The 17204-nt window shown below is 43.9% G+C and overlaps 2 protein-coding genes across 4 annotated transcripts in view; one reads left to right on the plus strand and one right to left on the minus strand.

Moving 5' to 3' along the window:
• The first annotated feature begins 1500 nt into the window (after positions 1-1500).
• The window catches only part of CCDC85A (coiled-coil domain containing 85A), a 213347-nt gene continuing 197643 nt past the window's right edge, over positions 1501-17204 (plus strand). The window contains exon 1 of one of the 2 annotated variants that reach the window (XM_063391403.1): positions 1501-2510. The gene's annotated coding sequence lies outside the window, so the exon portion shown is untranslated. The remainder of the gene's footprint in view (positions 2511-17204) is intronic. The other variant, XM_063391405.1, reaches the window with a different exon arrangement.
• EFEMP1 (EGF containing fibulin extracellular matrix protein 1) overlaps positions 11769-17204 on the minus strand; it is a 45822-nt gene continuing 40386 nt past the window's right edge. For both annotated transcript variants that reach the window (XM_063391411.1, XM_063391412.1), the window contains 4 exons: positions 16706-16825; positions 15122-15245; positions 14804-14999; positions 11769-12986 (listed from right to left, as the gene is read on the minus strand). In XM_063391411.1, the coding sequence (XP_063247481.1) occupies positions 12828-12986; positions 14804-14999; positions 15122-15245; positions 16706-16825 (599 nt within the window). In that variant the 3' untranslated portion in view covers positions 11769-12827. The remainder of the gene's footprint in view (positions 12987-14803; positions 15000-15121; positions 15246-16705; positions 16826-17204) is intronic.

Below are 17204 nucleotides of genomic sequence, written 5' to 3' on the forward strand. Positions count from 1 at the left end.
GATATGTTTTTCCAGGTGGTGGGATCTGGCTTCCAGATGTGGGGGTCCCATCTCTATTTTCAAGTCCATCAATCTCCAAGGCTGATGTCCCGTTTCCCTCTCCTGGAGTCATAAATCAGTGAGCTGAAGTCATATCTTCATGTCCAGGATGTTTTCTCACCTTGTGTGAGGCTTGAGCCCCCTCCTTTTTCCTTCTTTTGTCTAAAAGAAAACCTTTTTGCACTCTAAAACTACAGTTTAAATTCTTTAATACAAAGCAAGCTTCTAAAGTTATAATTAAAGAACACTAATTGCAGAATAGCTTGAGACTTATAATAGATAATTGCAAGCAAAAGATTTATTCAAAAACTTCCTTCCATGCTTTCCTCAGCTGTTTATTAGAACTCATCTTTATAACTGTCCCATGGCTGTGTTCCATCACTATGATTACACAGATTTTCTTCATTTCCCTGACACGAAACATAACTTTGTATTTCACAGCCAGAGCATACCATTTCAATAAAATGCAATTCCACAAATTCACCTTTTTTTTTGTTAAAATGTGAGAAGATAAATATGACATATGACAATTAACAATCTAAAAATGAAACAGTAATTACACAGTTTTGCAGCATAAAAACTAATACAATTGCAGTAAGGATTATGTTATACTGTGAACAGTTTATCTGACTATGTAATTGCAATAAACGGGTTATGTGGGTTTATATTGCAAGATTTAAACAAATTAACAAATTTTGTTTAGCTTTTTCAGCGTGACTGGCCTAATGGTGTCTAGCTTTTTCTAGCTGGCTTTTCAGACTACCATAGCCCTCAGTTCTACGCTATGGTGCTGACTTCTGCTCCCATTCCAGGGACAGGAAAACACTTGGAGTTCCCTGAGCTCCACACAAGGCTTCAGATTCTCACCCATGGATCTGAGCTAAATTATTCTTTCCACTTTCCAACTGGCTCAACCAAAGGAGCAACACTCTGCATGCAATTGTTTATATACGTCTATAAGTACCCATTGGGGATTTTTTTCATCTATATTTGCACTAAAAGTGTCGAGAGACCTAACAGAAGACCCCCAGTTTTAGGTCACTAAAAGAAAAACTTTTTTTTTTTTTAATTATTGTTTCCCTTTTTTTTTTTTTTTCCAAAACACTTTCTCAGACACCATTTTAAGTTATCAGTCACCCTCAGAACCTACTGAGGACAGCATAAACCCAAAAGCGATTCTGATTCAATTGTCTACTACTGAATCACGCTATTTAAGAAAACAATTCAAAAACTGCTTCCCATGGATTTAGCCTTCTGACCTGAACAGGCCTCTGCTTTCTAAAACTGAAAGCAGGGCAATCTGCAATATGAACACACACACAAACTAGAAAGGCATAATTGTAAAACTACTTCATGGGGATGGGACGGAAATGGAGAAACAACAGGTTTGGGGTTTTAGGGTTGGAGAAGTAGGGGGTTTGGATCGCCTTGGTGTTTGGCCAGAACAGTAAGGGGGGGGGGGGGTCTCAGCCATTTTGGGGTGAGGAGAGACAGGAGGGACAGGGGCAGAATAACAGGGAAAGGAGATCATAAAGTAGAATTAACAATTATACAAGGCTGTAAAACCGGTATTACAAATTTACCTTAGCTTTGGGTTTTGGTTTCTTAGCTTTTACTTTGTGGGACTTGGAAAGTGGAAGGTGGGAACTAAGAACTGGAGGGGAGGCACGTGGCCATGTTGACTACGCGGCCACAGTGCACGTGGTGGCAGCTGTGCTGTGCCGGGCTTAGCAGGACAGAGTTAACTCTCGGGGGTTTGTTTAGGGGAAGGGGGGTTAGGGAGAAGGAGCAGCAAAGGGAGAAGGGAGTAAGGGTGAGGAAGGAGGTCACAGAATTTACAAAACCAAGTTTTGGGAGGTGTGGGGCTTGGGCACAGCTGAAGACTGCCTTTTCTTTCTTTGATGGCTCTCTCGCTGAGTTCTTTTCGCTGCTGTCTAGGGCGTTGGCTGCTCGGGTTTGACGGTCTGCACGGTGTGCCTGTTCTGCAGGGCCCTTCCCGCCGCCGCTGACGGGCAGGGGGAGGGCTGTCTCGGCCCCATTGCTGCTGCAATGGTGCCGCGGGCGGCGGGCCGGGTGTGCTCCGCGTGGCTTCTCCAGGTGCCAGAGCTCGCACGTGCGCAGTGGCGCAGCCGGGGCCACACTGCACCAGGTCTCAGGCCCATGCTGCGGCGGCTCTCCCGCCGTGCCAGGGCTCGCACCGGAGCTTAGCCGTGCCAGGGCCGCCCTACCTCAGGCCGGAGCCCTGAGGGGCTGGGATCCAGGCCCGCGCCGCACCAGCTGGCGGTGGGGGGAAGGTGGCGTGGTGGCTTGCAAGGTCTCTGCGCCGTGGGGGTGGGGCCGTGACTGTGGCCCGCCATGACTACTCCGCGTTGCTGGAGACAGCGCTGAAGCAGTGTTCCGCGGGGTTCTGCGCTGTGCTGGTGGTGCGGTGGTCCATCTTTGTCTCAGGGTGGTTGCTGCTCTTGCTCCAGGTTGGTGTGTCTACTGTTGTAGTTTAGATTTAGGAGGGTTCCCAGGGAGGGGTCCCCAGGAGCCCCCCGGGCTCTAGGTTCATTGGTATTTGCATGCAAGCAAGCAAGGAAACTTCAGATGGCTAGTGAAGTGCTGATGAGATGAGTGCTGATTTATTTGGAGTTTGACCCCAAGAAGACAGCATAGTTACTGAAGGAGAGGGGAGAGGGGGAGAGAGGGAAGGGGAGAGGGAAGGGGAGAGGGAAGGGGAGAGAAACAGAGCCACCAGAGGCCTCCAGAGCAAAGAAGGCGAGCCCGATTCCCTCTGCACTCTTAACAGGGAGATTCAAAGTGGGAGCCGATAGATTCTCAAGCCAATGAGTTTGGAGATATGCGATACTGCAGGGGAAGTTACAGACTTAGGATAAACCATACATTTTCAGGAGGTGAGCCAGAGCATACCATTTCAATAAAATGCAATTCCACACTCCATCATCAACTTTCTCCCAATGGCACAGCTCCGTGCAATGCTCACAGCAGGTGCAGCAGCTGGGCTGGAGCTCCTCCGGGTCTTTTCTCCCCAGCACGGCTGGGCCCACAGACTCTTGGGCTGGGAGCGGGGCTGCTCCGCTTCTGCCAGCACTATGTCCCTGGGCTTGGACAAGCAGTTTTCTGCTAGCAGAGCCCTGCATACTGTTCCACACATCTTTCATAAAGGCCGTAAAAACAACTCCAAACACTCTGATTATGAAAGGAAACTGCAAAATCATTTCTGGAAAGGCAGCATTCTCAATGATCATACACCTGGAGAACAACAATTGCTTGTTCTAGTCTTGCAGGAATTCATGATGCTGCCAAGCACTGGTCCATGGGAACAAATGATCCCATAGCCCTGCGCTGAATGGCAACCAGGCTGCGGTAAAGAGTTGAGGAACCCTTGTCACCTGTTCTTGACCTCACTGTTCACTCATCCTTCTGCAAACCAGTTGCAAAGAACACAGCTGGACTGCTCTGCTGGATAAATATACACACAGATGACTTTTTCAAAGCAGTGCTTCATTTCCCAGTGAAATACACAGCCTCTTCTTACCTCTGAAACTGTGACTGAAGACACCTCTGAGCCAGATCTGTGTGAGACTGCAAAGGAGCAAAGTTCTGGCATTGGGGCACACTTCTCTTTGTTTCCGTGCTCAGGCCTTTTGCGAGCACAGAACACCTCTAGGTAGAAAACTTTTGACTATACAGGATTTTTTGGGTCCGTTGTTCCCCAAATATGTCAGTAGGTGGCCCCATTGTAGTGCCATGTCACAAACAGCAGCAGAAATGATACAAAGATAACATGGCAAAAAAGGAAGAGGAGAGGCCATGCAAGGAAAAGGTATGATGAGACACTGACGCATCAGGTGAGCTGCACCCTGATAATCTGTAAACAAGAAGATCCTGGTCTCACATTCTCTGCTTTGTATTTTAAAAATTACTTTATTTATAATGTAAAAAAATCCCATCTCAACAAAATAAAATATATACAATTAATATATCAACAAAATTTAAAAGACACAATCAAAACACATTTATTCAAACATACAGCTAACTATCAGAACATATATACATCTGTAACTATAAACACTAACACATAAATCTTATTCTTCGATCACTCTTTGGACAAGCAGCAGCTTCTTCCTGAGCTCAGAGGAAAGAGAGCTCTTCTGGACAGGAGGCAAGGGTTTTGTGCCTAAAGGCACATAGGGAGTATGCCGAGAAATCTTCTTGGCAGGAGGGTAGTCAGTCAGGTCTGCAAAGTGGAGACACAAAATATAACAGAGACTGCAATGCAAACCTAAAGCAGCTCAAGCTCCATAGTTCATGGGACAGAAACGTTCCTGGAAACTTCTAAACAGCTGCACAGGGAAACATGCTCCTGCTGGAAGCCACTTAAGGAAGGCCCAGGGGAAACCCTGAGCCACTTGCACAGAGCTACCACAGGAACACCCTGGCCTCTGGGCTGCCCTGGGACTGCAGGGAGCCCAGAGCCCTGTGTTTTCCAGCAACGGCTCAGCTGCACATGCACCCTCCTGCTCCTCTCCCTGCCCCACGCCTCAGCAGCCCTACAGCTACACGGGGCACTGGCAGCAGCACAGCTCATTGCAGGGGGCACATGCAGGGCACAACTGTTCCCTGGGAATGTGCACAGGCTCTCTAGGCTGGCACAAGACCCTTCCTCTCACCACAGAGCAGCCCAGCTCTCCCCTCACCTCTGTGTGAGGCTGAGCTGTGCTCAGCCCTCACCTTGTCCTCAATTGGAAGTTGCTTCCGGCCCCCATGCCATGACTAGGAAGGGCAGTGGAGAGAGTCGGGGCAGATGCACACCCTTCCGTAGAATTTTTTCATTTTTGGCACAGCTAGAAAGTTAAATCAGGAGGTGTCCTGTGAGAACTGGATTTTTAGAGCATTCTTAAAGCTTGACTGAAAGCTCGGGTAGTCTTGTACATCTGTATGGAACTCTGAGATAAGGAGCTATGCTGACTTAGAAGGGGCATGGAATAGAGAAGACATTGTTGAGAGAGAAATTGAACTGGAAACAAGTTTCAAATGATGACCTTGCAAATTTACCAGATACTTTGGACAATCAGGGCTGTGAAAGATGCATTGTAGCAAGACTTGTAGCAGACCACATTGGTGATTGATGTTAGAAGTATTAGCAGCATTGTGTGGCAGCACCCCCTCACCACCAAATACTTTCCACTGCTTGAAAGCACTGACTAATTTTCAAGGCCAAGCTGATAAATCTAAATTTCTAGAAAGTTTTTCTCCCCTCTGAAGCACAGTATTTTCATTTTGGTTTATGGTGGTCAGGAGCAATCAGACCAAAAGCCTTCAATCCCAAGTGTCTGAGTGTGTGTAAATTTGGGGGATCCTAGAGGCAAAGGAATAGTCTGCTGTGCAGATCTAAAAACTATCCCTGCAGCAGTATAACAACAGTGCAAGTGTTCAGATAAGATTCATATGAGAACATGCTTTGGTGGAGGATGTGTTGTGATGCTGCCCAATGCTCATTGAAGAGGCAGAGTAAAGAAGGGCTGGGGGTGTTCCACCCTTCTCCAAAATGTGCTTGAACACTCAGTGCTCAAATTCAAAATAACCTTGTAAATTCAGTAATAGAGGCTAAAACCAGAATCTGGATATTTTATGAATGTTTTGTTTTTTTTCCTGAGCTGGTTATTGCTTATCCCAGTCTGAGGAAGAAAAACATACCAAACTACAGGACTTAACATTTGCAAAATGGCTGGTTTAGGAATTTTGGTCTAGGTACAAACATCAAATTATGACAAGATGAATAGTAACTTAAGTGCTTTCTTTTGTGCCAACAAGCTGCCAGATTACAGGGGGTGCTGCCACACAAAGCTGCTAATACTTCTAACATCAATCACCAATGTGCTACAAGTCTTGCTACAATGTTTCCATTACCTAGGTACCTGCAGGCAGCTGGATTTGGTTGGGATGTTGGTACTGACTGGATACATTTCTTTATGTATCATACACCTGTAGCAGGTATGTGTGAGTAATCCTTCAGGAGAGCGTTGATTGCTGTGATGTGAGGGTGGTGCCTCTGCAGCTTTTCTTTACACTCTTATGCAAACAGCCTTTGTGCAAAGCACAAAGTGAAGCTTCACAGGAATGTCACTGTGGCCTCTTAGGTTCTGTCACCCCAGAGAATGCAGGTAACAAGTTTTGAAAACCTGTAAGGAAACATATTCCTGCAAAATGTTTACTTGTTAGAACTGGGTAGCGTTCAGCCTGGTATGGTTGTTTGTCCATAAAATTTCAAAGCTTTATTGGAGATATTCACTGTACAATTCAGATCTTTCCTCCTCAACATACCAGAACAGAAACAGAAATCTCCTGACCCCATTAAAGTTTTTTGACCCTCATGATTCGGTTTTTAGTACAAAATCACAGGCCTTGCAGGGAGTTTCTGGCACTTTTGTTCATGTTCTTCTGCCTACCTACCTCTGCCAGCTTGTAGAGCTCTCCTGAAACAAAACAGCTCTACTAAATTTTGGGGTCTAGTCTCTGGACTGACCGTGGTTTGCCAAATTTTCTGAAACCAGGTTTATTTTGGGGAGAGAAAGCAGCAAATGTAAATCTGTTTTAATCACTCCAAAGATCAATTCATGCCTAATTAATGTGTGCAGAAACTGCTTTCCTGGAAACACCATTATCTGCAGTGCTCTGGTTCCTGCTGCCTTTCCCCAGGCAGTGCCTGGGCAGAAATGAAATTTTTCTCTCTGGAAGGTGACTTTTTTTTTGCAAGCATTTGCTGGTGGCTAAGTTGGCTTTGATGCAGGTGTGGCCACTGCTGAGCTGGATGTGATATTTGGACACCGAACCCGGTGCTGGCAGCAACTACACAAAAACCTCACTAATACAGGTGATGGACACAGCACCAGCATGGTCTGTGCAGGCTGCTCCCTTTTTCTGTTGGTGGGATTTCCAGGTTTGGGGCATTTGGCATCATAAGAGCTGGTGCTGACGGCAGAGCTCCTGGCAAGAACGTGAAAGAGCTCTGGAACTGCCGATGGCAAACTGGAAATGCTTCCCCCATGCTTGTGGGTGCCAGGGGAACAGCTCCTGTCCAGGACAGCCACGTATTTAATGGCTCTTGGGAGGATTTGCTGTGAATGTGTGCAGTTAAATCTCAGCCTGTCTGGGCTTTAACATTTGCAGCATCCTACTGTAAGAGAGGACAGGATCCAAGCTGCAAGCTGTGTTTATGCTGTAGTGCATAGTGTGCAAAGGTTCAGCTTCATTCCTTGCTCTGATCCCCAGTTATTCCTGATGCTGGTTTAGCTTTGTGGAGTTGTGGTTTCCTCTTTGCATGGTCTGCCATAACCCTGATGCTCTCCTGGGAGGTGGTGGTCAGTGCAGAGGCCTTTGCTGTTCAAATAAAGCTGGGATAACTTCCTGCATGTGCATCAGTTTGCATTTATCCCCTTTGGTTTTATTTGGCATTTCCTGCTCAATATTCAGAGCACTGTAAGGGCTCTGTTTTCCAGAGGATGCTCTTCTTTACCTGAACAACTGTATACCATTAACAAAATGTTCTGTTCCTCTTCTTTTATCTGCTCCATACTCCGGAGCAGGTCCTTTGATACCTTGCCTATAAGAGCAGCTCTGGAACAGTGCTGTTGTGCCAAATTCCTCCTCCAGGCATGCAATAGAAAGTTTCACTTCATTTTTTTTTGCCATGGCATTATTGGTTTTTGCTGGTCTCCCTAATGTGGGGGCCCCCCTTTGGCCCAGTCATCCTCTTGGGATGTTCTTTTGCTGTGACTGGGAGAGTTTTGATTTGCCAGTGCAGGCATTTGCAAGCTGCTGCTTTGGCCTGCCGTGTTTGTTTTCACCCATGACCTTCCAGAGCTCAGGAACATTTCCATTTGCCTTGTTGATGTACAGCCTCAGCTTCTCAGAGAATGACTTACTTATTTTAATAATGCCTTTTACCCTGCTGTTTTGGTATGTTGGCTTTCCCTCTGCAGCCCTTGCTCTGAGCTTCCAAAATTTGTTTGTTTTCCTAGTTTCCATGCCGCCTGGAGGAATTTTGCTCTTTTGACTTCCCACTTGGATGTTTATTGTATATATTCTGTATAGGAAACATTCCTGTATGTTGCACAGAGATACTCCAGAAACACTCTAGTGCAAGAAGAAAATGTGACCCTCCAGAGGAGGTGATCACAGGTTCAGATGTTTCTGGAGTGGCACTGGCAGGATTTAAACCTTGAGGTGGATGTTTAACTTCCATGGCTGTGGTTTCAGAGTTTAACAGCATAAATATGTTGCTTTTGTCAACCCAGCTGGCAGGCTGCTCCATTTGAAAGCCTCTGTGTGCTTGTTCAGGTGTATGGATGGGGATGGGCCATGTCTTTGCTTTGGAAGTTTTTGTGGACCTGCAGAAGCTTTAGGGGGTGTCTTAAGCGTTGGAGGGAGAGAAAAAAAGTATGTTTTATTACAGCAATTCAATGAAGTGCAGCAGAGTGTGTTTCAAGGGCAGGAGCTGCTAGAGTGTTTAGCTGAGACCTGCACCTTTTGAATATTTATCCTGTTTGAATATATATGTACTGTGTGGTTATGTAGAAATTACAAAAAATATTATTAACATTGAAAAATATTAATTATTCAGATGCATTTCCGTGAGAGGGCAGGGATGCCGAGTGCTGATATTGCTTCTGGGAGCATTGGGGTGTCTGGATTAGAAAGCAAAATTGTTTATCTCACAAGAAAGCATGTGACGGATGGAGTGAATGTGTTTGCAAACAAAACCTGGTGCTCACCTGATTCCGGTATTTTGATCTTCAGGAAGCATTGCTGGGGTGTCTTAGTCCCTCATCCAGCATCAAGGTGATTGCTGAGATAGCAGAGAATAAATCAGGGGGTGCTTTCAATGCTACCTTGTCATATTTCTGTGCAATGATGTTTGCATTTTTTTTCTGCTGAACAAACACATACAGTAAGAGTGAGGCTTTAAAGAGTTAACTTTGAGGTCACTTACTTAAAAAAAAATTTCCTTGTTTGATGCACATAATCAATACCAATATAAACCAGGATTTTATATTTTTTTCACATGCAAAAATCACAAAAGCTGTTGTACTGCCCTTCAAATTTGCTTTGGCAACTCTAACCCAACCCTGTTTTATTAAACAGCTCTCTTTCCTCCTAATATATACAGAAATGTTTGCTGTATAAACATCTTAACTAGACATCTGCTTTTCCCCAGATATAAAACACAGTTAACTTTTTGCCCTATTCACTGAGGCTGATCACTTTTTCTCTGCTGACCAGATGAAATAAAACTGGATTTTGCAGCAGATGCAGCCCAGTTCAGTTTTGCATGATGCAGGTGTTCCCCCAGCTGGGAAGTGTGGAATTGGGCCATTTTTGCTGAGGTGATGGGGAGGTTTAGATATGTGAGGGCGTTAAAAATAATTCTCCATGTTAACAGTGGGCTTTGTCCCTGGTGGGCTCCCATATGCGCAACAGCTGACTGGGGCAGCAGCTGTTCTATATTTTATTAGGAGACTTATAAAGTTAGAAACATGGATGATCATTCAAAACACAAGCAACTCTTTGCAGCCATGGAAACGAGATTCAACAACAAACTTGCATTTGTGAGCCTTCCAAGCAAAATAATCCCACTGCACTGTGTTCAGGTGGTCCTGGGGAAGTGAATGAACTTGCATTTTGATTTCCTTAAGTTCTGTTTACTCAGTCACATTTTTTTTCTTCTCTTTTCTCCCTGTTTTCTGTTTCTGAAAAGATACTAAACTTTGCATGTGATCCTGATTTAGACTCTTCTCCAAAATTGGCTGATTTATATGAGAATCCTTCCTGGAGTGTGCTCTTGGTAATGGTCACGGCAGTGGGATACAAAGAAGGCTGAGCAAACACTCTGCTCTCATATAATTTTTTTGTGATTTCAGTGTCCCTTATAATCCAAGTAGCTCTCCAAACTCTTCTTACGTTTTATGCACTTCCAAACAATTTGCAGGGACAAGTGAAGCTCTGCTTGCCTGGAGAAATGGAGGACCTTTAGGTTTCCCTCCTAAAAACGTGCAGGGTTTTTTGTGTATAAAAGCTCTCCTTGTTCAGGCTCTGAACCATCTTCTCATTTTGACTATGGGCTCCTTACAGGCTCAGTCATGTACCCCACCCCTACCCAAAACAAAACCAACCACCCCCTGCTAGTTTCTGCACAGCTCACCTCTGCTCCTGTTTTGGTTTGGAGGGGCTGCTGTTATTCCAGCTCCTGGCTCTCATGGAAGCACTGCCCACCACTGTGACTGCCTTCAGGCTCAACCAGCCTGCAGAATAATGACAAATGGCTGGATCTGCACTCCTGAGCTGTGTGACCACCTCTGACTCGGCCAGCTTGGGCGCTCTGTGGTCTGCCGGACACCTGGATATTGCAAACAGGGAGCAGGGCAACAGGACAGTTGTGTGTGAATAAAATGGATTGAGCCAAGTATCCTGCACAGTGAGGTGTGCAGGATTGTGCAGGCTCAGGATGACTTGGGCACACGTGTGAGGTACAACTGCCTCTGCTGCTCCTGCCTTTGAGAGGTGTATAAATATTTTTTTATATAGTGATCAGTTTTGGTTTACTTTCAGATGAGCAGAGACTTAAAAGGAAGGCTTGAAAGGGCTGTTGGTGAAACTGATATAAAAACTGGTAGAGTAAATCCTTGGGGCAAAACTTGGCAGCTTGGGTATTTCAGGGATGATTTGTGGTTCCTTAGTTTGCTCCAGGGACCAGCCTGGTGCCCTTCAAGTCTGGGGTCTTGAGGAGGCAAAGCCACTTGAGCTTCCTCTGGGCACCTCTCAAGAGAGAACTGCCCATTTTAAACTTAAAAGCACTAAAACTGATTTTCTTGGAGTGAGCAATGCTGAATTGCACAACTTGGAAGCTAAAAGTTAGTGTAAAAGAACATTGTTGATGTTGGGGGTGAAGGGGGCACAGCTCATTTGTGAGGACAACCTGAGCTGAGAGAAAAAGTTAATTCAAGAATGTGTAGAGGTGAACGTGTGCTGTTTGCCCTGGGAATTGCATGGAGGAGCAGGGGGCTGGAGGCATCTTGCTCAGTGCTTGTGTGGAACGAGGAGCTGCCCTTCGGACTGAGTGGATTTGTAGTGATGAATGGGGAGGACGGAGCTCCCTACAAGCCAAACTCTGTAGCAGAGGCTTTTCACCATGGCAAGCCCCAGTTAAATCCTACTACGGAGCAACGGGATTTGTCTTGGTGAGTCCCTCCCTGTGGGGAGGGATGAGGTTGCCAGAGGTCTCACCCCACTGCTCTGGGCCCCAAGCAAAGAGAACATGAGCCAGCACCATTTTCTGGCCTGTGCTGCAGCCATGTGCTCCAAGCTTTTGGCAGATGAAAGGTTTGTTTAAAGCCACAAATGGCTTCCTGAAGGAATGATCATTGGATAATGGGGTCCCGCTTTGCAATCTGCCCAGGCAGGGGGGATGTGTTGCCTTCAACCACAGTGGTTGTGGCCTGTTCTAAGTTTTGTTCTGGAGTAAAACTTTTACTTTTGCTGTCAGTAAAACTAAATCTCAGTAGGCAGCAGGGTTGTCCTTCTCCAAAGGAATTGTGTTTTTAGTCTTCCAAGAACTCATCCTATACAGGCTGGGATCTGGATCCCGCTGACTGTTCAGACCTCAACACGGCTTTGCCAACTCCCACAGTACATGACAATAACAGCAGTAACTACCTCAAAATAGATCAAATACAATATGGTAAGAGATCTTTATTAAAAATTTTGTACATCAGAGGATTAACTACTACATTTTAAACAAGATTTTACATATTACAAAAGATGTTATTAGTTCTTGAATTAGAAATAAATTTTATGAACACTGTACATGATACATCTGAGTTGTAAGAGTAAGAACAGGACTGAGTGCCTGGAAAGGATATAACTTAATAAGAAAATGCACTCAATACAACATAATATTTCTGGAAAAATAGTATGTTAACTTCAGTCTGAAAATGCTGTATCCCTCTGAGCAGTAACTAACAACAGTGTTCTCATGGACATTTGTGCCCTACCTGGTGATCTCCCATTTGGAGTTTCTTTCTTTGTTGGAGACATTTTCTGACTACGGTCTATTTTTCTTGGAGAGAGCATAATGTTATTCCATGGTATGGTTAACACAATCTGCATACAAAAACCTGACGCAAAGCATTTCTCACAATGTCACTTTACCTCCAACCCAGATTAGAAAAACCAACTGTGATAGCACATAAATGTCTACAGAAATATATTTTTATTTACTGTCACCTTTTGTTACAAAGTAGTTAAAAATAAGAAATATATTTTAGCTTATCAGATAACTGTTACTTTGTGTATCATTCGTACTACATAATTTTTTTCTTTTTTGAGATTCAGTGTAGCTGCATTAGAATTTAAAATAAAAACAAAACAGAAGATCACTTTTAAATTGCATGACCTATTTGGCTAGGAAGGGTGTGTGAAGTTTTACAGGATAGTATGAACATACAGTTCTCATAAAAAAGCCTAGTATGCATCTAGTCCAAGGAAGGTAATAAAAAAGATTTAAATCTTTATACAGAAAGTGACAATGCCCATGTTATACTATGGAACACATCCACATCTACTAATTTGGAATTACAGGTGTAATGTATGAATAAGAAATATCAACTTACTAAACAAATTCTTTTAAAAAAGAGAGCAGAATCTATAAATAAAAATAGTAAGTGCTTTCTTTCCGATAATATTCTTTGGCTGCTGCGAGTGCCAGTGGAGGGTTATTGCAAATGCTAAAAGGCGTAAGGTCCCACGATGATGGTTAACCTCAGCACCGAGCTCGTGCGGTAATTCAGGCTGTTCACTGTCAGCATCTCCAGGTCCACGATGTGCTCCCTGGGCCCTGACAGCGACTTCACCAGCACCAGCATTGCGCTGACAGCGCTGGTTTGCTGCAACAACAGCAACACAACAAAGCCCAGCTCAGTCCCACCCACAGCAACTCCCAGCGGCATCTGTGCTGCTGTGTCACCACTCTGTGCAGGGCTCTGTCTCAGCACGGGCATGCACCAGGTGAGGGTGCTTTTAATACTTCCAGAGGGCCATGACTAATCTCACACCTGGCTGTGCTGCAGGGAAAACTCCACCTGACTGAGGCCCAGAGGAATAAATTGCACTGCAAAATCTGTTCCTGGTTATGCTGACTCCCTCAGAGGATGTGGGAAGTGGTAATCTATCCCAGGATGGTCTTTGTTTTAACCCCATCTACGAGTCTTAAAATAGAGAATAAGTAAACCAAGGGCCCTAATGTGTTTAACAGGGAGGTAGTTGGTTCAGTGGAGGGAAACTCAAAAGTCTTTTGTCTTGTGGCCCATGCTCCAGAAGTTGTGCTGTCCTTGTAAATGCTGGGAAATTTTGTTACTGGTGTGTGCCTATTGCTATCCTCCCATCTTTTGGAGTTGTGCTGCTGGTTTTTCAAACAGCTTTGTCCTTTACAGATGATGATAAAAAGGTCAACTCCATCTCTCCCTTTGCCTACTATTTTCCCCTTGTGTCACATGAGTTGGGTGCACAGATGAATCCAATCCATCTGCTGCATCCAGGAGCCAGCTCAGCATTTTACTGCAACAAGGTAGGAATAACTTCCAAGTAAGCTTTTGGTCACCACAGTCCCCTGGCATGAATAAACACGTGCTTCCTTATTTAAAGCCTGTGATTTCTTGTTGGGTGGCAACAGGAGATGAAAATTGATACTCCAAAGGTCAGTCTGTGGGCCACACTAGGGTCTAGCTCAAGTGGGGCCTGCAGTGATCTTGGTTTTATTTTAAGCAAATATCTGTTTGTATTTTGGGAGTAATTAGGGGGTTTTGAGGTGTAACCTGTAATCTAGTGCTTTCTCCTGGATTTATTGGGTCACAGCAAATGAGATATGGGTGAGTAGTTCCCTAGTCCCACCTTGGGTAAATATGGTGTAAATGGCAATAGCACTTGTTGGATGTACTATCAAAAGCCCATAATCTCCTGACTTGAATGAAAATAATTAAACATTAAAACTTCCCAATTATTGTATTTCTGATATAAGATTTTTGTGCTGAATCTGTTTTAATGAGTGTAAAGCCACATATGAAGGAAAAAGAATTTCCCAGGAATTTGTAAATATTATAGGGGTTCAAGAAAATGAGATTTCTTCCCAAAAACCCCCTTAAAAAGCAGGTGTTCTAGACACTTCCATTGATGTGTATCTACTTGGATGTATCTCACTAACAGGAAATACTGCTATCCCAAGTATTTTGAACTTCCTTGGGAAATAAAGGTTTAATTTTGTCTCAACATAAAAGCACTGTAAGTTGGCCTGAGCTTAGCTTGGGATAGGGGACAGGTTTCTAGAATGCTGTTACTGATTTCTTCATTTGCAAAATGAGAAATGAAATTAAGGTAATTGTACAAGGAGTCTTTCTATAATTGTGTCCTAAATAGATTTATCTAAGGTGTTGGTACAGAGAGGGGAAGGCAGGGTGTTATTTCGCGTGAATCTGACACGGGTGTTCCAGGATTGCTAAATATTCCTGAGTTGAAAGAAACAGTTGGAGTCACAGTTTAGGGTTTTCAGGTAAGAAAGTAAAAGGCTTGTTAAAAACTACACACTTAGTAAGGCAGTGCCAAAAAGCTGCTGAACCTTGGGGTCTTGTGGAAGCCTTATGGGGACATTTGGGGTTGTCACAAGGAAGGGGCAGTGTGGAGGCAGGGTCTGAGTGCCCCCAATACTCACCCTCAGGTAGAACTCTCCGTTCTCATTGCCAGACTTGATCCTGAAGGTGTTGATGGTATTGGGGTAGATGGTGGTGGCCTGGATCTGGAAGATGTCGGAGGGCACGGTCCTGTCGGAGCGGATGCTCATGTACTTGTATACCACCGAGTAGGGCAGCTCCCGGCAAATGGTGTTGGACACTGGGCACACGCAGCGGCTGCCACACAAACAGGGGTAAGAGCACAGGAAAAGACATTAAAATACCATTTTCTGGTTCTTTCCATCATGTTTCCTCTTGAGGATGAGCCTAAACCCACAAGATTTAATTTTTCCCCTTACTTCTCCGAGGTAAGGATGTAGGGTTCTTGGCAAGGATTTCTGGGGTAACAACGGAACCCTCCATGGTAATTCCAGCAGATTTCGTCCTCTCTGCATTCATTAGTGGTCTCACACTCATTTATATCTAGGAGGAAGGAGTAGGGATTGTGTCAAAGCAGATGGAAATGGGGTTGCTACAAAGGTACTACAAAAAAAACCTGCTTGTCTTTTGAAACCCATCAGCTTTCCATATTCTTGTCCTTGTCTTGTTTTCTGGGACCTGGCTATAAAGGGTTTCTCTAAGCAGAAGTGGAATAAACTTGCTTATTCGGTGTTAAGCAAGACTGAATGTTTTTAGCTGACTGGAGACGCTCATTAATCATATATAATGCAACTGTGGAAATGCTGTCAAGTTTATAATTAGTAAAGAATGATTTTACAGCAGAAGGTGTCCTAGAGACAGAGGAATAGGTCTCAAGGAAGAATTGTGATTACCTGCCTTTTGCAGCTTCTAAGTTGTTATAACCTGGGTTTCATGGTCTAAGGTGCTTCATTAATGGCTACATTTTCACTAAAATAACTTTAGAAGGAGCAGTGAAAACTCGCTTATTGTGAAAAGTAACGCTTCTTCTTTTGCCTGGGAAAAGAACCCTGAAGGGAGGTGGGGACTGTGAGCCTTGCACTGTATTAATGCTCCATTTCCTGGCAATGCCAGAGCCCCTCTGTCTACCCACACGGTCTCCTGAATTTCACACAGGCACAGAAAGGCTTTATCCAAGTGTAATCTCTTGGAAGACACAAACAGGTTTTTTTGATGCTTAAATCAACCGTCCTGCAATGCTCAGTGTCAGCTGCTGCTCTTCAGAAGGGAAAGAAGTTAATCAGGATTTTGTAAGACAAAATACTGATAAAGAAGAGTTATTTTCTCATGTTTTCTGCCCCTAATTATCACACCTCTTTATTTCTAAAAATACATACTGTTAAATCAGGGTCTGCATTACAGAAGCAATAGTTCTTGCACTTAATATATTGTTCTACAGTATTCTTTAATAAGATGCAGAGACTTTTAGCACCACTGAGAAAAAACCACAAACTTGAAAATCCTGGCATTTGGTGGCACCTGGCCAGAACATTTATTTTTCTACACACGAATTATCTAAGCTGCTGAAGGCTTGCATTTTTTTTCTTCTGTTATCAGAAGAAACATATCTTTAGTTTCTACTGTGACTGGATTTAGGAATCTCTCTGAGAAGAAAAATGATATAAAGCCATGTTTCATGTCTGTAAAAAATGACCTAGATTTATTCAGGGATGTTTATTTCAAATTTAGAGCCACTACTATGACATCCAAGACAAGTTTTACCTGCGGGTTGCAAAAACTGAAATTTTGTCCTAGGAATTGAAAGGACTTGCAGTTTGAGATGATGGATTCAAATGAGATTAGAAGACATTTAATGATTCATCAAGTGCTTTATCAACATATCTTCTGCTATCAGCACAGTAATCCTGTCTTGAAATACAACCATTTAGCTAACAATCACCCTTAGCCTTGCCTGAAGTGGTGTAAATAATGCAGGCTGAGCCTGCCAAGGGGAGGGCACTTACCTTGGCATGTCCTGCCTCCTACTACCTGGTATCCTTCGGGGCACACACAAGAGAACTTTCCTGGCTCGTTGACACACTGGTACTGACATAAGTAACTTGAGGTCCTGCATTCGTCAGTGTCTGCAGAGAGCAAAAGATCTTTGTGTTACTGGCTTTTAAAGTTCACCTTGTTACAGAACTAAATATAATGGCAAAATGCTTGGGGAAAAAAAAATCTAAAAAGAATTATCCAAAACCTGAAATGTGCTGCTTAACACCTTGAGAATGGAAGGATGAGCTCTACTGGGATTTTGTTAGTAATCCTCCAAAAGAAGAATTTGGGATTTGAAGAAGCAGAAGCTAAATTAGACTTCAGAACAGGTTTTGGAAAATAACTCTTGAAATTGTGCGTACTTGCAGTATTCCAAAATGTGATGACTTTGAGGAAAAAACCCACAGCTGTGAGATTAGTTAGTAAGGCAAAAATGTTGCCTTTGTACTTTTGCCCTATGCTCATGGA

Source organism: Prinia subflava, chromosome 2, assembly GCF_021018805.1.
Source record: "Prinia subflava isolate CZ2003 ecotype Zambia chromosome 2, Cam_Psub_1.2, whole genome shotgun sequence".
Lineage (NCBI taxonomy): Eukaryota > Metazoa > Chordata > Aves > Passeriformes > Cisticolidae > Prinia > Prinia subflava.